Below are 27,349 nucleotides of genomic sequence, written 5' to 3' on the forward strand. Positions count from 1 at the left end.
TTCCATAATCTATTGCAGCTAATGATCGCCTGATGATCTTGGTGGAGACGTTTCTAGCAACTCATTCGTTGAAGTCGGCGGTGATTTGTGCCATTGTCGCTCTCCGGTTATCTGAAACAATGCGAGACAGACGTCTACGGCCACGTTCATCCACCACCTTTCTCCGCCCACAACGCTGTACACGAGTAGCTGCTATTCCGGAAATGGCGTATTCCCGATACACTCTTGATACTGTCGAACGGGGATAGTGCAATTTTTGTACCATTTCCGCGATAGAGTGACCCTTGCGTCGGGCACCCGGCTATCATCCCTCTTTCAAATTCGGTTAACTCACGACGTTTATCCATACTGACATCGAATTACCGTCTACGTGAATGCAGTGATGCAGTGTACCTATATACCTGCCAATATACGTGAATGCAGTGTACCTATATACCTGCCAATATACGTGAATGCAGTGTACCTATATACCTGCCAATATACGTGAATGCAGTGTACCTGTATACCTGCCAATATACGTGAATGCAGTGTACCTATATACCTGCCAATATACGTGAATGCAGTGTACCTGTATACCTGCCAATATACGTGAATGCAGTGTACCTATATACCTGCCAATATACGTGAATGCAGTGTACCTATATACCTGCCAAGCAGTGAGCTCGTCCACTAGCGAGAGGAGTGACAGCGTCACATTGCCCAGGAACTAGGTATCCCATGAATTCTGTCCTTTCAGTGTATTGTGGCTGTATTTACGTATATTCTTCGGTCAGTTTGCTGGATGAAAATCCCGAGTTTCCCAGAGATAATATGCAACTCACGCTGTCTGATCACTAACAGAAGCTCATAGAAATCCCCTCGATAGGATACGAACCCAGGCTTTTCACACACCGTGTAGAAGAATGGAAGTCATAATCACTGGGCTACCCGCGAGGATAACAGTCTCGCTCTCATTATGAAAAGTCGATGTCACTGTATTATTACCCATGGAGGTAACACGCCTTATTTAGTTATATTTTCATATATTATCGACACAGCATTTTTGGTTATGCATAACGAATTTCAGAAAGAAATCTGTCCGGTCTTTATGCATCACTAAGTCCATTAAAAAGAGTGTCTCACTAACGTCTATATAAAAGTTTTTAATTTATTTACGTATGCATAATTTAGATTAGTACCGTGATTTTTAGAAATGGATGTTCGACTACTTGCTACAAGGGGAATTTTTGCTCCACTGTGGTGAGAAGGCGCCTCTGTAGTCCTAACTACGCTGATTTTTTCTACCCTTTTCCATTTCAAATCGGTTTCAACTTTATTTGATATCTCATAAGACGCAAGCAGAGAGACTAGTCTTGACAGCCAAGAGCATTAGCCTTGATTGAAGATAAAGACTGATTGATGTTAGAGAAAAAGTGTTAAATAATAACTAGTTTACTGAAAGCCTTATGTTGGATATATAAAATCAGTAATGCAATTGAATTGAAGGCATTCACATCAAAAATGTAATAAGAATTTAGTATAAATGATTTCATCATAATATAACTGAGTTTCAAGAATTTCGAATTTGGGGGAGCGGGGAATTAATGATGCTTGCAAATCTGTATGCCCACTTATTTCTGGATTAGAAGGTTATAAAAGGCTTTAACCTCATTTTCTGACGACAGTTTTGACGTGATACTGAATAAAAAAAGTTGCTTCATTCATGGAAGCCATTTCTTTCGTGTTTTTATAAGCACAGTGGTTACGCTCATCCTCCTTTTACATAATGTGGAAAAAAGCATGGGTTCGATTCCCTATCAAGACAGGACGGATATATTTATTTATTTTATTTTTTTTTTATTCCGTGGGTCTCGGAACAGGAAGGTTTCATTCAGAAAAACAAGAAAACAACCATAAAATACATGCAGTTTACAATAAAGTCATGTAAATACGTGCAATTTACAGTAAGCATAGTCTTAGTTGCTTTAACACAAAAACAAACGCCAAACATCTCCATCATAACAACAAAATGATCGCGCGCGCCTTCTTCCATGAAAAGAAGCCAGCGCCCAAATAACTTTGGTTATTTCCCATGAGGTGTCTATTTGGGCCTCTTTATCTAGTGATCATTATTTATCCGGTTTATCTTCCAAGACCTTGTTTATCCAAGGCTTAAACAAAATGATACGTGTAGCGACCACAGAGCGATTTCCTTTACCATCTCTAAAAACCAAAATGTTGTTCATCCACTCACACAGGATCTTCGGCCGACCGGGCTAGCCGGGTGGGTAAAGTGCCTGCCTGGCAACCCAAAGGTCGCGGGTTCGAAATCCGCCTCGGATTTGGATCAAAGTACTGCAAAAACCTTGGGAGGTGCATTATGGCCACAGAAGCCGATGCGCCAACAACTACCAAAAAAAAAAAAAACAGGATCTTCGTGGATACTCTATCAAATTTATAAAATAGCCAATCTTCCATACTTCTTTACGATTAGCCTTCAACGAGGACACCGTTGCCTCTCTGAATCCAAACGAGTACGCTTTCTATGTACAGGCCCTTCTCCGTGCTACTGCTACATCAACTAGAACAGGGGTGGCCAACAAGTCGATCGCGGCTTTAATTTCGGTCGATCACGACGAATTTTAAATATATATATAAAATAGATTAGTCAAAATCTAAATGTTATTATTATGCGCCCCACTGCATACGCTTATTAAAATCCGTTGAACCACATGATGATTGTCGCCGTTCAGCCGCTAGGCTTGTCTAGTGAAAATTCGCGCAGTTACGTTGTGGACAGCATAGTGTATGCATCGAATTCTTATTTAGCTTACTTAATATTAATAACTGGACAGTATTTATACGTTAATTTAATATCCTTTGATTTAAAATGAATACTACGAAAAAGAGTAAAAAGTATCATTTTCATCAGAGTAAAACGTATCATTTAATGATAAAAGAAACATGTTTTTTGATTTGCAATGCTTCCGTGACTATACCCAAAAAAAAGGAAATTTAGAAAGGCACTTCAACACACTTCATGGTAAACACCAATCGGATTTTACTCCTAATAGTGACCTTAGATATAATAAATTAAAATAACTTAAATCCAGATTATTCGCACAACAATTTATTCGTGACACCTAATTTACAATCTAAAGCAGTAACTGTAGCATCATTTCAAGTGAGTCATCTTCTTGCAAAAAAATGCAAACCATTTTCTGATGGCCAATTCATCAAAGACGCATTTTTAGAAATAACAGATTCCCTTTTTGAAAATTTTAAGATCAAAAATGAAATTAAAAGTGCTCTTCACGATCTGCAATTATCTCGCAATACTGTGATGCGACGCATCGAAAAAATGAGTGAAAATGAAAGCGAACATTTGCGTGCTGATTTTTCTTTACAACTGGATGAATCTACATATTAGCATTAGCATTAGCATTAGTAGAGGCATATGATGCAAGAAAGCAAGCTTATTCAGCATCAGCCAAAAAAAAAGCAGCACAACCACTACTCCCATTTTACCCCTCCGTTCGTTCGAAATACCTGTCCAGCTGAGCCTTAAATTTGTTTAGGCTATCAACTTCAACAACAAGTGATGGAAGTCTATTCCACAAACCAACTGCCCGCTGGCTAAAGGCAAATTTCCGCACATCTATCCGACATCCGTCCTTCCTCAATTTGAATTTATGCCCTCTCAGGTGATTATTCTGAGCAAGAGGAAGAATCCCATCGGCATTGACCATGCTCAAGCCATTCAAAGCCTTATACACCTCTATCAGATCACCTCGCCGATGCCTAGTCTCCAGACTCTGTAATTTGCAAAACTTAAGCCTTTCTTCGTAAGAGCAACCCTTTGTTCCATTCACTAATCTTGTTGCCCTTCTCTGTACTCGTTCCAGCAGCTCTACATCCTTCTTGAAATGAGGCCTCCAGACCTGTATACAGTACTCAAGGTGTGGCCTGACCAATGCCTTATACAAGGGAATAATCACATCCCTATCCCTGCTAGAAAAATTCCTGTATATCATTGACAAGACACCATGAGCTGCTCTTGCAGCTCGTCTGCACTGCTCAGAGAACTTCATATCTGCCTGCACAATTACCCCCAGGTCCTTTTCATTCTCTACCACTGTCAGCGTAGTACCACAGAGGTGATACGTTGATCTGGGGTTACTGTTTCCCATATGTAGTACTTTACATTTGTCAATGTTAAACTTCATTTGCCACCTCTCAGCCCATCTGCTCAACCTTTCCAGATCCTGTTGCAGCAGCACAGCATCAGTAGTGTCCTTAACAACCCTGCCAACCTTTGTATCGTCTGCAAACTTGGACATTAAGCTTGATATACCATCATCTATATCATTTATAAATACAGAAAACAACAATAGATCCAACACTGAACCCTGAGGAACTCCACTAATAACGTTAGTCCACGTTGAGCAGTGTCCATTGATTACCACTCTCTGTCTTCTGCCACTCAACCATCCCTTTATCCATAGCAGCAATTTGCCTCCAATGCCACACTGCTCCAATTTGTGCAGCAGTCTTCCATGCGCAACAGTATCAAAAGCCTTTCTAAGATCCAAATATATAATATCAAAGTTATTCCCTGCATCCAGTTCTTTTGTGACTATATCATAGTATCCAATCAAATTGGTCAGACAAGACCTGCCCTTAACAAAACCATGCTGTGTCTGAGCTATAACTGAATTCTTGTCCAGATGATCCTGCAGTGCTTCTTTAACCAGTGCCTCCATTAATTTTCCTGGAACCGAAGTTAAACTAACAGGTCTATAATTACTTGTGTCAGCCTTTGATCCTCCTTTGTGAATTGGGTTACATTTGCACATCTCCAGTCTATGGGTACCTCCCCTGAGTCCAAAGAAGCTCTCATAATTATGGCTAGGGGTTTGCTTACTTCCTTTGCTGCCTCCTTTAATATAACTGTATAGATCCCATCCACCCCGGGTGCCTTTTTTATGTTTATCCTCAACAATTTCTCCTCCACTTTCCTCTAAGTTATTAGAAAATCATCTAGCTCACTGCCAATGTTTACTTCACCTACGACATTCCCCTTCCTGAATAACTCCTCATGTGTGAATGTAGATGCAAAATACTCGTTTAGATTGTTAGCCACCTGAGCAGAATCCTCAACTGTTGAACCATCAACATCCAGTGGACCAATCTGATTCATCCCTTTCCTTCTTGAGTTTAAATAGGTAAAGAACTCTTTTCTGTTTTTCTTTGAATCCTTCGCCAAGGATTTCTCATAATCTGCCTTTGCCTGCCTAATCTCCTTTGTGACTTGGTTACAGACCAACTTATATCTATCATAGGCTTCCATGTCACCCATTAATTTGTATGTATCCCATGCATTTTTCTTTTCTGCCATATGACTCATTAGTTCATCTGACAACCATTTAGACCTGAACCTTGAACAATATTTCTTGGTTGGTATGTAAAGCCTGGTAGCTTCGAAGATTAGTTCCTTGAATGCTTCCCATTTTGAATTTGCTGTTGGTAACATCATCAGTTGGTCCCACTGTATAGAATTTAAATACTGTCTCAGCCCATCATAGTCGCCTTTACGAAAGCAAAAACCCTTCCCTTTACCTCTGATGGTAGTTACCTCCTTGAGTAAATCCCACTTCAGCACACTGTGATCACTGCCACCTAGTGGTTCCTTTATCTGCAGATTCTTAATGCATGAAGAATCACTACTGATAATCAGATCAAGAGTATTACTCCCTCTAGTTGCCTCCCGAACATGCTGGTGTAGAAAACAATCATCCAATAAATCCACAAAAGCCTTGCTAGTGTATGAGTGACCAACCCACAAATTCCAGTCAATATCTGGGAAATTAAAATCCCCCATTATAAGACTCTCTGATTTACTGGCCCATTCTATTTCCCTGTACATTATCTTATTATACTCATCAGAGTCATTAGGCCTATAGCACACTCCTACTCTCAATTTTGATTTACCCATGCTTATGTCACACCAAACTGACTCGACACTGCCCTGTCCATCGATGTCGACTGGCTTCACTTCCTTGGATTTTATTTGTTTTTTAACTAATAGCATAACCCCTCCTCCCTTCCTATCCTGTCTATCCTTTCTGTAGACGTTGTACTCCCCAAATTCCAGTTCTGCATTCCTTATATCTGTGTGACACCATGTCTCTGATATCCCAACAATATCTGCCTTTGATGTTTTGAGCAAAACCTCAAATTCATCAAATTTATTTACTAAACTCCTAGCATTGGTGTACACGCAAGTATACATGCACCTGTTTCTATTCTTAGCTACCCTAACACAACCCATGTGTTTACTTGTACCGCAATGACTTCCAGCAGTATCTGAAATATCCTGCATATTGTTTTTCAGGCTTCTGCTCATTCCAATAGAAGCAGTGCAAGAATCCCTTTCACCTCTGCCAGTGGCTACTGTTAATCTATTTGTCTTTGTCTCCCCCCAAGCTAGCAGTTTTCCGACCCGCCTAACACTGCCTCGATAGCATCAGCAAATATTCTTGCACCCTTTCTATTTAAGTGTATCCCATCCCTGTAGAAGCAATCTTTTCTGTTAACAAGTACAGTCCAGGCTGAAAAAAATTCTACCCCTTGAGCCTTGCACAATCTTTCCAGGGCCGAATTGATCGACGAGGCTATCATCATATACTCCCTCCTATCGTGTCTGCGCAGAATTGCAGACACTTTCAAATTCAACCCTACTTCACGGCTTTTTTTCAACAGTGACCTGTACTTGTTAAGTAATTCCGCTGGTCTCCTACTCTTAATATCATTAGTGCCAATGTGTACAACTATATCACCTTTTGTGCCCTTAAAAGATGATATCCGCTCTACAACGTCATCAACCTTTGCCCCTGGCAGACATACCCTATGTCATATGTCATACATATGTCAATGATACAGCTCAATTGCTCGTTTTCATTCGTATGGCTTTCGATGATTCTGCCACTAGAGAATAACTGCTCGGTATGGTTTCGTTAAAAGAAAAAACTAGAGGTCTTGATATATTTAACGAATTCAAAAATTTTATTGAAAAAAAAATTAAATTACCATTATTTAAACTCATATCAATAACAACAGATGGAACTAAAGCAATGACAGGGAATCTTAACGGATTCATCGCATTTTGCCAAAGGATGATGAATTCCCAGATTTTTAGAGTTCCCACTGTATCATCCGCCAACAAGTGTTAGCCACAAAAAGATTGAATACTAAAAGTGTTATAGCTTTCAAAATCGTGAATTCCATCAGAGGACAATCTCTTCAAAGGAGACTTTTCAAAATGCAACTCGATGAAAATGAACCAGATATGATATTATACAACAGATGTGAGGTCGCTGAGTCGGAGTAAGTTTCTACAGAGAATTTGAAATTTGCAGAATGAAATTAAAAATTTTGTTGATCAAAGGGGAGATGATTATCAGCAGCTACAAAATGCAGTTTAGTTGTGTGATCTGACTTTTTTGGCATATTTTACCAGTAAATTAAGTGATCCGAATTTGGAATTACAAGGAAAAAATAAAAATGTGGGTGACATGATTAGTAGTATTTCTGCATATAAATATAAATTTTTGACAATGGCTAAGGATCTAAAAGAAAAAAGATTCCATCATTTTGCAAATATGCAAGATCATTTGCAAAAATATCCTGTTTTTGAATTTAATAGTGAGAAATATGTTTCTGAAATTGAGAAAGTTGTGGATGATTTTGAAACCAGATTCAGCGATTTTAAAACAATTGAAGTTCAATATATTTCTTATCCAAAAATTGCAGAAAAAATCGCCGAGATTTTTCACATGAAGAAAATATTGCTTGAAAATGAAATTATTACATTGCGAAACGATATCTTCCTAAAAGCTAGATAATCAGAAAAAGACTTTTGGAAATATGTTTGCCGAGAAAAGTACCCAAATGGAAAAAAAATGCAGTGAACTTTTAAATTGCTGTTTTGGTTCCACATGTCTATGTGTTTTCGTGTTTGAAACGAACAGACGAAGAATCGCTCTACTCTTAACGGACTTGCATACGGAAGATTCTTTACAGTTGGCGTTATCACAATATATCTCCGATTTTGAAAGCTTGGCAGATGACATTAAGACACAAACTTCACATAAATTAAAATTTTAAATAGGTATGAATTTAAAACAAGAATTCTGAACTGTATTTAATTTTAAAATTTATAAAGAACATTTTTCAATATGTGTTGTTGTTAACTTTTTTAACCATGTGCAATGAAATTCTTGAGACAGTAGATCGCGGCACATTTTGAAGAAAAAAAGTAGATCGCATCACAAATTAAGTTGGCCACCCCTGAACTAGAAGAAAGAAAATTCGGCCATTTTCTGTACCCTGGTGAAACCCTCACCTGTCTGACCTGAGAAAGAGAGTACATTGTGCCAGAAGGCTGTTTCAACGCCATCGTTCCTGGCGGAAGCCCACTGTTACCGGACTAAAGAGGGATTATCGTGCACTGAAATAATAAAGAAACCAATGAGCAAAAGATTCTAACGTGGCAAGCTTTTGTTGGAAAAACTGGAAATTCTTATCCATGGAGTTTTCTATATAAAATCTCTGGAGATAAACTGGTTACAAACGAGACTGTTAATGGTATTCTTGACGGCTTGTTTCCTGTCGATGACTGTTCCTCTGATAACTACTTTCAATCATCTGTTCTCAAAATTAATTCTGAATATTCTACCAGCCTGGAAACAGATCTTTTTATATTACCTGAGTTGCAAACAGCACTGAAAAAACTCAGCTTTTCTATATGTCCTGGACCGGATTTGATCGAAAATGTTGTAATAATGAAGTTAGGTGAAATGTTCCCTAATGTTCTGTTAAATTTGTTTAACAAATGTCTGCTAAATGACATTTGTGGAAAACGGCCCTGGTGAAGCTCATGAAAAATTCGGGCAAGCCAGCTGCACATCCAAAATCTTTCCGTCCTATTTTCCTTCTTTCAAACTTAAGCTATTTGAGTGAATATTAGGTAAGCTGTTTGAGTGAATATTAGGTAAGCTATTTGAGTGAATGCTTTACCATAAAATTACAGGTTATTTCATAATCAGAAATCATTTTCGACTCACCAATTCAGATTTATCAAGGGAAAATGTTGTGAGGACGCTTTATTAAAAGTAAAGAAACATATTAAGAACTTGGACTCGAATTACCATTTAGCTGTCTTCATTGATTTTTTCGAAGGTGCGTTCGATTCCGTGTGGTGGGAAAGCGTATTTGAAGCTCTGCGTACTGTTAAGTGTGCGATGCAGCATTATCAGGTCATCCGGACTTACTTCAGAGACAGGTTTATCCAAGTATAATTTAAAATCAGAAAATTAGTAGGTCTCTCTCTCGCATGGATGCCCTCAAGGATCTGTCCTGGCACGTCTGTTTTGGAACATTGTTTTAAATAGATGGCTTATCAGGAAATTTGAGTTCACCCACCCAATCGCCTACGCGGACGACTCGATTCTTATTGTTTCCGGATGTTCAAGAACTCAGCTTGAAACCAAGGCGTCTACACTCTTTCTGGACCTAATTGCATGGACTAAACAAAACAAGCTTAAAATATCTCTGGCGCAAACCAAGATGATGTCATTTAACCATCAGTTTAATCCGAACCGCCCTCCTAGGATTAAGATTGATGGCAAATACCCTACGTCCAAAATATCTTGGTGTTGTTCTAGATGACCGACTAGACTTCACCCTACACATCAACAACTTCTTGAGAAGGTCAAGAAATTTACTATGGCCATAGTGAGAATCTCTAAATCTGACTGGGGGTCTTGGCAGGAAGATGCTCTTGCTCTACTACAAAGCTGTGTTTCTTCTAGTTGTCGCTTGTGGTTCTCCTATGTGGTTTGAGCTTGTTAAAACTGTTAAGTTTCGACTTAAACTGTACTCTCTTCAGCGCTCAATGCTGCTTTGTATGCTACGTGCCTGCAGGACAGTTTCTATGGATGCCCGACAAGTAATAGGTGGGACATTGCCTTTAGATTTTAATCTTATATTCAGATCGTTCTATTATCATCTTAAGCACGCATTGCCGATGGAATTTGCTGGTATTACTGCAAACTGTTCAAGTTATTTTAAGCAGGAAAAGAGGCGTATCTTGTCGAAACTTAATAACAACTGGCAAGATCATTGGACCGCGTCAGTCAAGGGCAGAGTCATATACAAGTTAATCGATCATGTACTGTTTGCTTCTGATCGAAAAATGTTATCTTGGTTCTCTCCTAATATCTACACGTCTTTTCTCATCACTGGACACGGTTCCACCAAATCGAAACTTGTTCAGTTCGGTTTAGAAAATAATGACACTTGCCTTTGTCAGCAGCGAGAAGACTGGGCGCACGTTGTCTTCCACTGCCCTTATTATTGTGACTTAAGAAATTCCCTTTTGGATGTTGTTATTTGGTTTTTAGGAGCATTAGCAACTAAGGCCATATTGCTCCGGGGATATGTGGTGGTCATTTCCTGACCTTTCCGCATCCTCCGTATTTGGTGGTCACGGGCTCGAATCTCGGTCTGATCAAGAAGCGTGTGCTACGTACTGCTGCGCCTGCCCACCTGGCTACGGAGGCGCCTCCCTTTTGGAAAATGTTCCGCTATTCTCGCCTGACAATGTAAACGTTTTGATTAAACTGTGTCCAATTTCAACAGTTCCAACCACGCATAATTGTGAATTGAAACTTTCTTCTTGCATCCTGCTTGCTTTTCAGGATTATAATTAGTAATACTGAAATTCACGAAGCCTTCAGTGACTTATTTCTTTCTTTCTTTCTTTCTTTTTTTTTTTCTCTAGTATGTGCAACTAGAGAAATATGCTGGCATCCACCGATTTTTTACTGCCTTCGGTGGGTGCGGGATCTTCCCCATTTTAGCCAATTAAGGCCCACCTCCTGGTGCAGAGGGTGGATACCGCTTTGCTGCTGCCCAGTTAAGATGCCACATACAAACCAAAAAAAAACAAATTATTATTTTTAGGCCACTCGAATAATTAAATTCATCTGACATGCTGTGTGTCTTATGTCTGTTAATTGCGTGTGGTCTACGGTCGATTTGTCTGTTTTTCTGGACAAAAAGCCCCAGTTTCTGGGGAGAAAAACCTTGCTATCTCCGCCTGAGACCGACTAACTCAGCCACGGAGTGAAAAAGCCCATTAAAGTTCCTGCGTCATCGACGGGATTCGAACCCGGGCCTTTTCCACCCGGTATGGGGAGGACGGTGACGATACCACTGTGCTACCGCGCAAACGCACATACAAACCACATGGGATCTACATTTGACCAAACTACAGCATTATGTAAACAATACTGGCAGAGTTGAACTCTGTTCCAAGTGCCGCCGCTACGCTGAACAGTTACTTGTATATATTTACATATATATGTAAAAAAAAAAAATTGAATTGAATTGAAAAGGCATAAAGAAATTAATATATATGCATTTAAGAACTAAATTTATGAAGTTGATTGGCGCATACTTAGTGCCCTCGAATACCTGCACAGTTGATATAAGCAGCTTTCTCTCCACACCAGATGGAAAAGACCCGGGTTCGAATCCCGCCAACGAACGCAAGGAATTATGGGCTTTTTTCACAACGTGGCTGAGTTAGCCTTAAAAATAGGTAGCACGATTTTTTTCTACATTTGACCAGTTTGGTCAAATATAGGCAAATCGACTGCAGAACATGCATAATTTACACTGATGAACAAAACATTATGACCAGTGAGTCATTATGGAAATCGAAGCAACTGTAGGTGAACTACGGTGGGTGCGCGGGTCGGGACACGGTATAAAAAACACCTGATACTGAGCTGCGTTAATCAGTGTTATTCTTGTTCTTCAGATGGGAAAGGCAGCAGACTTAAGCGAGGTTGACAAAAACAAATTGTAATGGCCAGACGACTGGGTCAGAGCATATCCGAAACGCACTGCTGGTGGGATGCTCACGGTCAGCCGTGGTTAGTACTTACCGAAAGTGGTCTGAGAAAGGAAACCCACGAACCGCTGACGAGGTGTTGGACGACCACGGCTCACTGATGCTCAAAGTGAGCGAAGGCTCTCACAAATGGTACGTGGCAACAGAAGGGCGACTGTGGTGCAACTCGCTGGTAATTGGAATGCTGGTGATGGGAGTAATGTGTCACAACACACAGTACATCGAACCCTGCTGAAAATGGGGCTGCATAGCCGCAGGCCGCTCCGAGTGCCCATGCTAACCATGGTGACTGGCGAAAGCGCCGCCGCCGGTGAACCGTCGGCGAACAAGGTCCAGTTTCGACGCGAGCATCGAAACTGGACCTTGAGTGATTGGAAGAAGGTATTCTGGTCCAATGAGTCACATTTCCTGTTGCACTATGTGGACGGCCGGGTACGTGTGCGTCGTTTACCTGGGGAAGTGATGGCGCCTGGATGCACTTTGGGACGAAAACAAGTGGGTGGTGGCAGTGTCATGCTTTGAGCTACCCTGGGTCCAGTCATCTATGTGCCGGGCACTCTGACATCTACCACCTACCTAAACACTGAACTAATAACACCTCTAACCTTATAGATACAATAAATTAACACTTTGTGGATTTAGTTACCTCAGCATTTGCCTTAAACAACCCAATACAACTCAACAGATTTCGAAATGACTTCCCTTTTTGTGCTGCGCACAAAGAAAAGTCATCGATATTTTCAAATCGCAAAAGTTAAAGTTTCGGAAAAGCTCACATGCAATTTTTATTTTATTCTAAAGGCGTCTGAAGCAGATTCTGTGAAAGCAAACAAACATTTCGCTAAAACGAACTATGATTATGCACTTTCCGCCTTAGTTAGCAACCATAGAACACACTACAGTACTGCTATCTGACAACTAAAAGTAAGATGTCTTATGAAATTTGAAACCTATTCAAATCACAGGTGGTAACTTCACTTGAACTATACGTTTTTGTCTCAGCTGTTCTTTGTTGCCGATGCTATAAAAAAATTTCACGTTGCGCATAGAACATTGAAGTGGATGATGATTATTCATATCCATCAAGGAAATGTCACATAGCGCCACCCACATATGCTCTTTGTCCATAGGTTCATTGATTTTTTTTACACCAGTTAAAAAACATTTTAATAACTAAATCGTATGTATAGCTTATCCTAATTTTTGTATAGCTAAGCTATACATACGATCTAGTTATTACATTACAGCACATAAGGACTCCTTAAAAATCAAGAGAATATTTTAATAATAAAGCAAATTTATGAGAAGGCTTAGCTTCGTTTAGCAATATCAGGTGGCAGAACAAATGTTTTTTCTCCCTTTTATGACCAAGTAATATAAATGTTTATAAAATACTGGCCAATAATTCCTGTTTGTGGTTTTATACTATCATACTATAATTTGGGCTGAGGCCCCCGTAGCCGAGTGGTCAGGAGCGGGAGTGCAGTAGCACACGCTCTTTGAGTAGACCGGGTTCAAGTCCCTGACTGCTAAATACGGTCGATCTGCCAACCCGCACTAGACCAGCGTGGCAGATTATGGTCCATTTCACTCAGCATGAGTTGTTGAGGAGGCTTCCATCCTGCAGTGGGTTGATAATGGTTGCAGTTTACCTTTTTTATTTTTACTATAATTTATTGATGGCGTGGGAAGTTTGTCGATGTTCGGTATTCTGTTTACATGGAACTTGCCTTGAGAAGAGACGTTGGGAATAAGAATGTTGTGCATATAATGTATTTCCGTTTGATTTTTAATACATATTTAAAGTTCGATTACGTTAACTGACTCTTCGCTTTATCGCAACCTGTGGCCTGGTGATCCGTATCAAGTCGCTTCAGTTGTTTTGCAAAAATATCTACGAAGCGTAAACGTGAAATGCTATTCACTAGTGACATAATTAATATTATTAATATAACATCAGTTTGAAGATTGCATATAGAGCAAGGAGATCGACAATTTCTAAAAAAATAAGGTGAGCGAAAATCAGTTATTCGGCCAATCAGTCCCAATCATTTTGGATAAATGATATCCCACAACATATAATTTCACTTCAATAATAGTTTCAATTTTGATGTTATTAATATTTTACCATTAATATTTTTCAGCAATATTATATATAGATCTATCTGTAATATTTCTGGAAATTCAATCTATAATAACTAGTAAATCCATCTTATCCCGACCTTTAAAGTTCGAGATAAGATAGATTGACTACGTCGAACCTTCTCATCTTGTATTGCTTCAGCAAAAACGAAACCACCGTTTTAGTCAACTTTATTTTCCACTCTTCGGAGGTGGCCAGCTTCACAGGTATCAGTACTTATGTACATTATTTATGATAGAAATCAATCAAACTTACGTTCTTGATGAGCGCTGGCTACGTAGGCGAGATCATCGAAATGGACTAGATCGTATCCTCCCTTGTCAGAGAGCTCTCCATCAGAATACCCAAGTAGTTGCTTTCCCCTAGAAGGCAAACAGTGCATACGGAAATTAGTGAAAAGCTTTAGGAATCAATTAAAAACAGTTTCTAAAATTTTAAGTTAATGCAAAAAAGGATAAGTAAAGTGTATGTTTTCTTTAAAAAACAAAAAGACACATATGAGATTTTCATCATTTGAATAATTTAAGAATGGCAGTGATTGATGAACAGTTCAGTTAGTTATGAATTAGTTTGTCTTGCTAAAGTAAGAGTAAAGTTTCTTTAGATTACAGTATAGCCGCCAAGTGGGAAATGACTTTTTAGACGTATTCGCATATGTGTAAAGCGCCTGTTGTATTCTTCTGACAACTCGATTCCTCATTGGACGGATTGTCATGAAATTTAATGACTAAATTCCATCCTAAATTTCAAAAAATAAAAAAAAATAATAATAATAAATAAATAAAATAAAACAATAATAATAAAAATAAATAAGTAAACATTATAATTCAAAAGCGCTATTTCCTGGATATTAATTATAAATTACAAAACCACATGGCAAAACATTTTATGTTCAAATTTGTCATAAAAATATGACTGCGTAAAATGGACTTAAACAAAAAATACGTGTCAGCAGCGAGAAAATTAATTTTCTGTTTATATTCCGGGACGACCAAACGGTCAGAGGAGTTCACAAGATAGACAGAATAACAAGAAACAGCACCGTATTCAGAAGTCACGGGCTTGAATCCCGGTCACTCAAGGCACGTGTACTTATGCACCCGCGCGCCTGACCACTAGGCTACTTACCTCATATAACTGTACAGCTCATCGAATGTGCAGGTGAACAACATAAAAGTCTTATTTCTTCCAGCGAATACAATGTCCACAGTGTGACCCTTGGATGAAAGATTGTCTTACTACATAAATCATACCAATTACTCGGTTATGAGTAACCAGTGTAGTAGAGTACGTATTAGCCGTGTCAACTTATTTGTTACTTGAGTTTCAGGTGCCATGACTACTGCCTAGTTGGCGTATTATGGCTATTATTAAACAGATAAGAATTACGAAGTCATAGTGTTACACCGAAAAATCCAACTCAGTAAAGTAACAAATTGTAAAACATTTGCTGATGTGGAGAAACCACTTAGTTACACATGTATACCATTAAGAATAAACCATTATATAAATGCTGGTAGAGGTAGATTTCGACGAACTGCAAATGTTGAAGAACAAATACTTAGTGCTATACAACTATCTCTTACCAAGTGTACCAGAAGGTTGTCAGGTCGCGTAAATTTTTCATTGCAAGTGTATGGAAGATGTTCTATGAACAGCAATTGTAGTCATTTCACGGTGTTCTTGTGCATCTCATGTCATTTGGAGTACTTATAGCAAAGGCCCCCCGAGAAATAAGCGCATACGACCAAAACATTGTTATAACACTGTTATTTATCTTGTAATTGTATTTTTAACTCTAAAATATTACAAAACACACGAAACTAAATAATAGAACCCCCCCCCCCAAAAAAAACCCCATTAACTCCAAATCTTATGTATCCAAAGCCTGGTCTTTTAGCCTACACCCCCGACTATTGGCAGGCATGTGGTTTCCAGCCTGAACCAATTTGAGGTATACCCTGCTGCTAAGCAGACTAGCCATCGAAAACCCTCTTTCTCTTAATTATTTAATCCAATAATAGCCTATATTTGACTGGTTCCAGTAGACAATCCATCCCTCAAGCCTGGTATACTAATATCACCTAAACGTATTTCAAATTTATCATCAATGCGATGTAATAGGGAAAAAAAATGAAATCCAGTCTCCTATTTTTTACATATACAAATTCCAAATTGGAAGAAAATTTTCCATTTCCTTGGAAACTTTCCCTTCCTTCATACATTTATTAAATAATCCTAATTACTCTTGGTCTAACTTCAATCTATTAGTCACTGCAGGTTCCACCAAGTCGATTCGGGGGGGAGGGGGTGAATTTACCTAATCTCATCCTGGCCACCACATCACTCTAATTCTATCATTTCCAGTATTAATTCATCGTCTTCAGGAATATAAGATCGTACATACTGCTTATCTCCTAATGTTTTTAATTTTCATCTCTCCTGTCATATTTTGGAACAGTCCTGTTCAAAATAGAATTAATAGTTCCCTATAACTCTATAGAAATCCTGCCGTGCCCATTCATCGCTGGATAGTAAACATCAACCTTTACCTTATCCATAGCAGTTGTATACAGGGTGTTTCAGTTAAACGTTTCAGAACTTCTAAGAGGGGTAGGGTACATCCTGACAACTCGAAATCATATAGCAATGTGGGGTCGGAAATGCTTTCCTGAAGCGGTGTTGTACACAGAAGCACCATAAAGAAAAGAGACCGTAAGTGAGAAAGCGTTTTAATAATACATGAAAAGAAGCAAAAGGTACATGGATTAAAGTAAGTGTTCGAAGTTTCTTCCACGGGCTACAATGCACGCCTCACATCTCCGACGCATGGACATCCGAACATTCTGGAATACTCCAGGCGAATTTCGAATTTCTTCGGCAGCTACTGCGATTCTTGCAACCAGCTCCTCAGCATTGTCAACAGGGGTGTCATAAACTAGCGATTTCATATGACCGTGAAAATTCCTTCACAAGGGAAGGAATTTTCAACACGCATAACGACCATATCTGGGCGGTGAAGGAATTTTCACGGTCATATGAAATCGCTAGTTTATGACACCCCTGTTGACAATGCTGAGGAGCTGGTTGCAAGAATCGCAGTAGCTGCCGAAGAAATTCGAAATTCGCCTGGAGTATTCCAGAATGTTCGGATGTCCATGCGTCGGAGATGTGAGGCGTGCATTGTAGCCCGTGGAAGAAACTTCGAACACTTACTTTAATCCATGTACCTTTTGCTTCTTTTCATGTATTATTAAAACGCTTTCTCACTTACGGTCTCTTTTCTTTATGGTGCTTCTGTGTACAACACCGCTTCAGGAAAGCATTTCCGACCCCACATTGCCATATGATTTCGAGTTGTCAGGATGTACCCTACCCCTCTTAGAAGTTCTGAAACGTTTAACTGAAACACCCTGTATATAATATTCTGAGGAGTATTACCTTCTTTCTCTTCAATTAAAATTTTCCAAGAAGTAAAGTTTGCTGTTAGCAATCATTGTCACATATTGTTCCCTTTTTTCCTTTATAAATTTCTTTTAAGCCTGTACCTCCTCATCTAATTCTACTAGTCTTTGATGTTAAAATTCTCTTATAGCAGCTGTGACATTTTTGTTCATTTTATGTAAAATCTTTCGACTATCAAGGAACTGATTTTCTATATCATTTTTCCCCCTTCATTCTTATAGAACCGTTAATAGCTTTATATAACATGTACTCCTAACTGGAGATCTTAATCCAGCTTTTGATCAAATGCTTTCTGTATAACTGTCTTCAACGAAAATCTTTCAATCACAAGACACTTATTATTTTGCATATTCTCTATCTCATAAGGTAATACTTCTGTGATCACAAGTAGTCTAATCTTCTTGTGTGAACATCAGTTCCTCACATTCAGGAGCTTGCCAAAGTAAAATCAGCATTCGATTCTTCATGGGCATTGCCATATAACGTTGCTAGTTGTCCACTCTGATTTATAACATACCAGATGAGACAAAGGTTTTCACATTTGTCTGTCCATTCTTTGCTGTTCCGCATTGGTGAACATGCATTAGAATCCATTGCTTCAAATCTGTCTTTCACATCGTATACATGTACTATTTTTGTAAACACCATTCAAATGTTCTTGTATTGGATCATGCTAACTGCCACAAATATAACTCTTCCTATACTTGTAAACTAGTCTACATACAAATAATATGAGATATAAACAAGGAACTCAACACAATTAGCTCATAATCCCTATTTCTTATTACTGCAGGTACTTGGCAGGTTTCTTCCTTAAGATGAATCGCTCTGAAGTCCATCAAATATCCTCTAGCCCAGGGGGTCCCAAACTGTGCTCTGCGGCGTCTCAGGGCGCCGCAGCAAACTCACTGGGGCGCGCGGGATATTTTGAATTTTCGAGAGAAACACAGCGATACTCTACATCTGTCGGACACCGCGCGAACTACTAGCTCGAGGTAGTTCACAGTTTCAACATTACTTATTAAGTTGTTTGGACCTAACTACTTAGGGGCCTCCGTAGCCGAGTAGTCAGGAGCGGGAGTGCGGTAGCACACGCTCTTTGAGTAGACCGGGGTTCAAGCCCCTGACTGCTGAATACGGTTGATCTGCCAACCCGCACTAGACCAGCATGGCAGATTATGGTCCATTTCCCTCAGCTTGAATTGTTGAGGAGGCTTCCATCCTGCAGTGGGTTGATAATGGCTGCACTTTACCTTTATTTTTTTTACTTAATAAACGGAACTGTTAGGTATTTCTTTTGGCCTAGGGGCCGCCGTGAACTGAGAAAGTTTGGGAACCTCTGCAGTCTAGCTCGTTCCTTAAAAGCATATGACTTATGTAACAGAATCACGTCCATATCCTTTTCTTGCATTAACTTTATCTTAACTTTATCATTTGTGCGTTTAATTGCATTACTCGCCTTCTTTTATTCCTACTTACACTGTCCATATTCAGTTCTATTTTTGACTACAACCGTCTCAACTCAGGACAATTTCTGTACATTACACTGCGTCGACACTTTATTTCTCTACTTTAAAATTAATAGGCACAAGTGCCTTATTTTTATTTATACTTCTTGGAATTTATTCTTTTCTGCATAGAAGTCACAGGCCTGTTTACGTCAACAATTTTTGCCAAGTATCCATATTCCATGCATCCAAAGCATCTCATAACCAAGTCCAGTTAACATCCTTGATCTTGTAAGGGCACCACATCATATACACCTTCTCTCTCTCTCTCTCTCTTAATTAGAAATCTTACAGCTCCTGTCACCTCAATAATCAATTATTTCTATTTGCTTTTACTTACAGACGTTACTTTTACCTATTCTCCCATATCCACTAAATTTTTGCTATGCAATTCATCCATCAATTCTTCCTCTTTAACTTGATCTTCCACAACGAATTATGATCATATTTGGACCCATTTTTTTACTCTTTCAATGTTTAGACTAATTAAATTTTCTTTTATCTTATTATATGTTACGACACTTGCAAATATTTGCAAGTGTCGAAACCCAGTCGCTGAAGACCAGTGGAAGAGTAACTTGTTCAGTTACTCTTCCAGTATGTTCAACAATCATATACGCTGCTCGAACTTGAGAATACTGCACTCATCGATCTGATTTTACTGCACATATTCAAAAATCTCAGGTGAATTCCGAATTGAATTACAGATATCATGGATATGGGAAACGAAGTCTTCGTTCAACTGATCATTTTGGCACATCGCAATAAGATAATTACGCGCCACCACGCCGAAATGGAAGGGGACACTGTCATACGGGAAATACATGTATAGACAGATGCTCAGAGGAACATCTACCAGTAATAGACAAGGTTTGATTGCGATAATTTTTTTTAATTTTTAAAAGCATTTTTGCCCATCCCTTTTCAAGCCCATTTATTTATTTATTTTATTTATTATTTTTTTTTGTCAGTGTATAAATGACACTATGCTTCAGTTTGGCCGATATACGAAAAACTAAAAAAAAATTTTGTGTGTGACTAGGGTACATGATATAATCCACTTCCAAATGATAGAGGATATTTTCAAGTTTTTATTCACCAATCTCAAAACTAAACTTTGCGGAATTTATCAACTCCGAGAAGGCGCAGTGCGTACTTTGGTTGAACAAGTTATGCCGAACACTGTTCAAAAAGAAGCCACCGAGTAGACCTACGGTTCTGCAGTGATACGGAAAATTCATAAAGGACACCTGTTTGTGCAATTATCTTGGACGAAGTAGTGACCAAGCAAAGTCAGTGAAAGCGCAGTGGATCTGGTTTAAGGAGGTGTTTCCAGGAAATCCATACGATGTGTCAGCTGTGAGCTTAACGTGTCAAGTTCAACAGTACGTAACCTATTTCGGCGTTGTCTGAGAATAAAACCATGCAAGTTGCAGCTCGTACAGAAGCTGTCGATCAGCGACAAATTCAAGGGGTTGGAATTTTGTTGGTAAATTCAGTCTTGATTACAATTCTGCGATTATGCTGCCATTTACTGCAGCGCGCATATTTTCTGGTTGGTGAATAAAAACTTGAAGTTATACTGGAAGTGGTTTCAGGTTTGTGTCGCAGACGTTATTCACACAATAACGATTTATTTTTATAAAGGTGGTATGCGGCTATCCTCAATGTCTGAGTCCAGGCCGACTTCTCTTATTACAGCTCTGTGAGTATCGTTTGAATGGAATCGTTTTAATGAAAAATTCAGTACTACGAATTATTTGCGAACCTATGTTTAAAATGTACTAGTTTACAATGAAAGAAAATTGAAAAATTATGAGTGACACCATGTAGCCAATATTGTAAATACGGTATGAAAGCATTCGCTTGAATCAAAGAAAAAAAAAGGAAGAAAGGGAATTTTTAAAGGATACGGCAAAAAAAAAGCGTGCTTGCGTGTATATATATATATATATATATTCCGGTTGGTCGCCTTTTTTACTCTGGGCTTATTTCTTACCCTCTCAGCTTATGTATATAATTTGTATGTATATTTCTTCAGTCTGCTATCTGTTGGGCTAGCTCCTAAATTTTGATAAATTATTACTTTTTTATTATATCTTTCTAACTTATTCCTATATTAGCATATTATTAGGTCATACTATTACTGGCAGGTAGCAATCTGAAACAGATGGCATTTGCTGATTATTATTTAGATGCATTAAATGGTACTAGCCCTTGATAACGCACCATTCAATGTATCCTTATATGACAATTAGTTATAATAATTTTAGTAATATTTGTTATTTCATTATAATTTTTGAGGCTTATCTTTTGTTAATAGATAATCAGGGCACACATACCTTTTCTTTCAGTGTTAACTAGCCTGTGTTCTACTTTTATTTCTAATGTGCATATTTTTTATATCTCCATAATTCTCTATATTCTAGATTCTCTAATATCACAGTCTAATGTAATGTTTTATCAGTTCTTCGTTGACATTAATCAGTTCTGTTAAGTTTAAATTTACTTTACATATCATTCTTCATTTATATGACTTTGCTCCGTTTCTTCAACTGTTGGTTCAATATTTTTTTCGATTATATATTATTTTTTATTTTTTTTATCCCTGCAGTATCCACATATTTTCGATTACTTTAAAGTTTAATTTTCATATTATTTCAAAGTGGAGAAAAAGTTAAATATTAAAAAAGAAAATTTACTTATTAATATGTAAAAAGTAACAAAAAGTTATATTTACTGTACTGTATTTCTTAAATAAAATATGCTATCAAAGCGACACTCTCTGAACAAAATAATTTTACTTTTGTAGTACACTTACTTCGAAACTTATTTATTTATTATTGATTTTAAAGTCGATATTTAAACATATATAAATATGTAATAGCTGCAGAGAAAAGAAAGGTAAAAAAAAAAAAAAAATAGAATAACTACAAAAAAACCAGAAATAAATAAATACTTATATAAAAAATTATATTGTCGTATATCACACAATCCTGGCATTTCCTCAAATGCAACCACCAGAATTGCACGTCAAGACGACAATATAGTATCTTCCGTTTCTAGTATTTATTTATTTATATATTTCATAATGGATGTAGTTATTCTATTTTTTTTTACCTTTATTTTATATTCTCTGTAGCTATTACTTATTTAAATATTATATATTATGGTCGTTGGGTACTTTCTGTCTATCTGTGCTTTCTGGCCCTTGTCCATAAATAATTTTTTTCACATTTTTCTTTTTTTTCCTACCCTTTCTTCCCCTTTTCATATAATCTTTATATATATTACAAAAGTGAAGCAGAATTTATTTATATAAATAATGATTCATATTAAAAAAATTATTTCAGCTATATTCATTGGAACTAAATTTCGTTACGACGAAACCATTCGTGTATCCTCGAGAAGTTCTTTGTAACGGGATATTACTTTGTGTGTGTGTATATATATATATATATGTGTGTGTGTGTGTGTGTGTGTGTGTGTGGTTTTTTTTTTTTTTTTTCTCTCTGCTGGAAGGTAAACGTTGGACGGGATTTTAATCGGAATTGGGCGTAAAACCTCTGGGACAAACAAAATATACGCTAAGGGTCCATTGGATTGGAGCAAGTATAGACCGATCAGTTCTTTCAGCAGTAGGGTAAAATCATGGAGGTGATGATTAATTCATTGTTCATTGAGAGAGAGAGAGAGAGAATCTTTTTGCAACTTAAGAAAAGAAAAAGAAAAGATGGTTACAGAGAACTTAATGCTGAAACCGACCCGTCACGGCACGCAGGCCAGTGGTTAACATACGAAGTGAAGTAAAAAAAAACAAAAAAAAAAAAAAAAAACGCGCCGACTAAATAACAGGATTTCGACACCATACGGACTGAATAACAGTGGTGTTTTAATCCAAGTAGGCTTATACCCTTTTTCTTAAGATACAGTTAATGTCAATAAATGCTCTTATTGTAAGAGATATTTTAAGAAGCGGACTAGTGCCTCACCTGCACTTATTCGAATGACTAAGAAGAAAATCGCGTTGATCATTGGTTTCTCGGCTGTAGCACACGTTTGAGCATTGGGTTGCAACGTATCAACAAATTACTTATTGGGATAATAAAGGCAGTCTGACTGTATAATTCAACGAGTTGTGGCGAAAAGTCAGCTTACGATGTTTCGGTAAGAAGCTACAAATACTGTATTCGCTCTACTATTCATATCCCCCCCATCCACTCGAACAGAATACAGTAGTTTGTTTGTTAGACTTTTGTACCCGGTGGTAGTAGTAGTAGTGGCATGTGATGCAAGAAAGCAAATGTATGAGCTTATGCAGCATCAGCCAAAAAAAAAAAATCACACCATTCCCTCCAAATGCCTGTCCAGTTCCTCCTTAAATTTATTCAACCTATCAACTTCCACAACGACAGATGGAAGTTTGTTACAGCAATTAACCACCAGCTGGCTAAAGGCAAATTTTCGCACATCTATTCTACATCTGTCCTTTCTTAATTTGAATTTATGCCCCCTTAAGTTCGTAATCTGAACAAGTGGAAGGATCCCATCAGAATTCAGCGTGCTGAACCCATTCAAGGCCTTCAGACGTTTTATTTGCAATGGAAAAAAGTGAAATAAAAAAGGGAGAAATGAAAATTAAAATAGTGCCATAAAGCAGTACCTGTTTCTGCATGCTACTTTTTTACCGTTAGTTATCCAAGTTGCTTCAGGTGTCTTCATTTCCATTGTCATTCACTGTCTCATTTGATTAATCTATAAAAACTTATTCGCAAACTGTTGGGCGGTATTGGTGCTCTTTTATTAATGTCACAAATATGAATAATTAAATGGAAAAGTTTGTGTAATCTGATTCGAAAAATAGCACTTTCATCACAAATGCTAATATATTCACCTTTGATCCATTGAGACTAGAGAGAGGTCGAGTTTATGTTTACTTTTGAACATGGAATCTTTTTGGGGCATTTCGAGTAGAGATGGTGGACCAAATGGTGTGCACACGGCAAATAATGCTAAAGGAGGATCCTCCGTTTTGTGATTCTGGCCATGAAGAATTTTAATCCTGCCTCGAATATCCAACCTCTGAAAAAAAAAATAAAATAAATGATGATAATAAAATACATATTAAAATTTTTCTTTAAAAAGTTGTGTACCAATTTGAAATACGCCTATTTGCACCAAATGTTTTACCTGCACTCCGTATCGGACCATACCAGCTTACTCTCAGCGCTGCTTTAACTCAAAATAATGTGTTAATTCATCAAGGTTAATTCAAATTGCTTACACTCTTTACACCACAATAAAGCATTATTGTTCAGCAACAGCATTTTTACAGAATCCTTCATTTCTTGAAAATTCAAGGCACCTTTAAAGGAATTTGAATTAATTTTGATGGATAACTCTTGAAAAGAAACGACTTGTTCATAGTCGTGATATCGCGCAATGTCCATTGCCATTTTTACTATGTGATAAGTGGTTCCATCTCATTACAACCACAATTCTGGTAGATTAATTTCTCAAAATAAAAAAGTACCAGGAAATTGAGTCATATACTGTTATCTTTCACACTTGATTGTTGCTGTTTTGCCTTGATCTCGTAAAAATGCAGGCCAATTATTTTTCATGTCTAAACTTCATACCGTACAGTAACACGCTGTGGCAATCGTTTGTGGTCCAAATTGGGAAATTTTATACTACAGTATAGCGTATAATGCGAATTAAAAGTAGCTAACCCAAATGCGGCTCTTAAATAATGATATTCACTGAGTAGTCTTTTGAAGAAATTCTGGTCAACTTGGAAAACGAAGTCTCAAAAATAATAGTGGCTGTTTCATTTGTTGCATGTCTGTTGTTTATTCTGTTTTAGTTTAATAGACTAAAGAAGACGATTTAATTGTTCAAAAATTTAAGAGTATAATATATAATATATAGTAGCTTTCAAAAGTCCGGACACACGTCGGTTTCACATGACGTCACTGCCATTAATAGTGTGGTGATCCCCTTTGGTTCTATAACACGCACACGAACACTCTCTACCCTCTCGTATAGGCTCTCCACCAACGAACGATAGACTGCAGCGAGTACAGACCTCCATTCCTCCTGCAGAACAGTGACCACTTAAGCTACCGATGTGGGACGTATTGATATGGCCCTCATTCAGCATTCCAGTTCATCCCATAGGTTTTCCATAGGTTTCACTGTCCAGTGAAACCTATAGTTCTACATGTACGTGTATTATTACTGTACTGGTCTGTACAGTAATACACGCGTTTGAGTTGACTGTGGTTCGAGTCTATGTGGCTGTTAAATATGGCGATTTCTTATTTTATTATTATTATTTGTAATGTCTATGAACTATTCTCAAACAGCTCTGGCGGTGTGGCATGGGGCTGTTGAAAAAAATACGGTACTATACAAACGAACTGCCATACTGTATTTTTCTATCTTCCATCAGAGGTGGAATGAATATCCAAGTGATTTCTTTCACGTGAAAGAAAACAGTACCAATTTAGAACAACAATAAACAAATGAAAGAGTACATTTCATTTTACAGCGCTTGATGGGACCCTCGAGGTGAGGAGCACAGTGGTTACGATCGCTTGCCTTCCACACCAAGTGGAACAGATATGGATTCGAATCACATCAAGGTGGGAGTAATGGAATTTTTATGGGCTTTTATAACACTGTGGCCGAGTTAGTCAGTCTCAGCGAGGGTCGCACGTTTCCCATCCCTGGGAACTCTAGGTTCTTATCAACGAAGCAGGCAAAGAATACACGCAACTGTACGACCACCGATGCTTCATAGTTTTAATTTCTTTTGCGCAGACTTTGCTGTTGCAATTTCATTAGTTAAATTCTTGCTGTTGTTGTTATTATTGGGTTTTAGGATCATTAACGACAAAGGTCATATTGCTCCGTATATGCCGTCTGTATATTGCGTGTGTTCTGAGGTCTATTTCCTGTTTGCTGTACGAAAAACCCGAGTTCCCGGGAGAAAAACCATGCTACCCTTGCCAGAGACCGACTAACTCAGCCACGTTGTGAAAGAGGCCCATTAAAAATTCCTCTCTTTATCGGCGGGACTCGAACCCAGGTCTTTTCAGCCCGGTGTGAGGAGGACGGCGATTCTACCACCCACGAGGTCTTAAATTCTTGCATCAGTAATTAATTTGTCTACGCGGGTAACACGATGGTATCGTCACCGTCCTCCCCACACAGGGTGGAAAAGCCCCGGGTTCGAATCCTGTCGATGACGCGAGGAACTTTAATGGGCTTTTTTCATTCCGTGGCTGAGTTAGTCGGTCTCAGGCGTAGATAGCAAGGTTTCCCCCCCAGAAACTGGGGTTTTTCATCCAGCAAAACAGACAAATCGACCATAGAACACACGCAATTAACAGACATAAGACACACTGCACGGCAGATGAATTTAATTATTCGGGTGGCCTAAAAATAATAGTTTGGTTTGTTTTTTTTTTTGCATCAGTAATTTGGTCTGCGCGGGTAGCACAATGGCATCGTCACTGTCCTCCCCACACCGGGTGAAAAAGGCCCGGGTGCGAATCCTGTCGATGACGCGAGGAAGTTTAATGGGTTTTTTTAATTCCGTGGCTGAGTTAGTCGGTCTCAGGCGTAGATAGCAAGGTTTTCCCCCAGAAGGTTTTTCGTCCAGAAAAGCAGACAAATCGACCAGATAACACATGCAGTTTACAGACACAATATACATGGGTAGTTGAAAGTAAATCTCCAGGTGACCCTAATATAATATTTTATTTTCCTTACTTATAGTGTAACCTTTCTCTAAAAATCAACCAAAATTGGGCGTTTGTCGCAAAACACTGTGGTCATAATTTTTCATGATGATCTGGCAATTCGAGGTTTTCTTCTTAATTGGAGATGATGGGCCGTCCTATAGACTAGCGTTTAAAATAAGAGTCATAATGGAAGATCATGGTCTCATCACCTGTTATCAGGCCTATAAAAAAATTCCTTGAAAGTTATTGCACTCCTGCAACAAGTCTTGGCAGATCGGAGAATTTTATTTCTCTAGCTATCAGCTTGGGTACCTACTTGCACTACCCATTTGTAGGAAAATATGCTGCAAAAATTTGTGTCTAAAATGATTAATACGCTTCTCTTTGAATGCTTACATCAGTGCATATATGGTGATTTTCCTGTCTTTTTGAATGATTTCATAAATCCTTGTGTTTTCTTCAATGTATGACTTTGGTCTTCCGCTTCTTGGCTGATGACAAATTCCAGTGGCCTCTCCTTTAA

The 27,349-nt window shown here is 38.2% G+C and overlaps 1 protein-coding gene across 1 annotated transcript in view; it reads right to left on the minus strand.

The window, feature by feature from the left end:
• Window positions 1-27,349, minus strand: part of LOC150083652 (aryl hydrocarbon receptor protein 1-like) — a 282,715-nt gene that overhangs the window by 69,931 nt on the left and 185,435 nt on the right. The window contains exons 6-7 of the mRNA XM_090378555.1: window positions 23,970-24,157; window positions 14,358-14,464 (exon numbers count right to left, since the gene is read on the minus strand). Of these exons, the coding sequence (XP_090234681.1) occupies window positions 14,358-14,464; window positions 23,970-24,157 (295 nt within the window). The remainder of the gene's footprint in view (window positions 1-14,357; window positions 14,465-23,969; window positions 24,158-27,349) is intronic.

Source organism: Mastigoproctus giganteus, chromosome 7, assembly GCF_048544385.1.
Source record: "Mastigoproctus giganteus isolate SK-2022 chromosome 7, ASM4854438v1, whole genome shotgun sequence".
Taxonomy (NCBI): Eukaryota; Metazoa; Arthropoda; class Arachnida; order Uropygi; family Thelyphonidae; genus Mastigoproctus; species Mastigoproctus giganteus.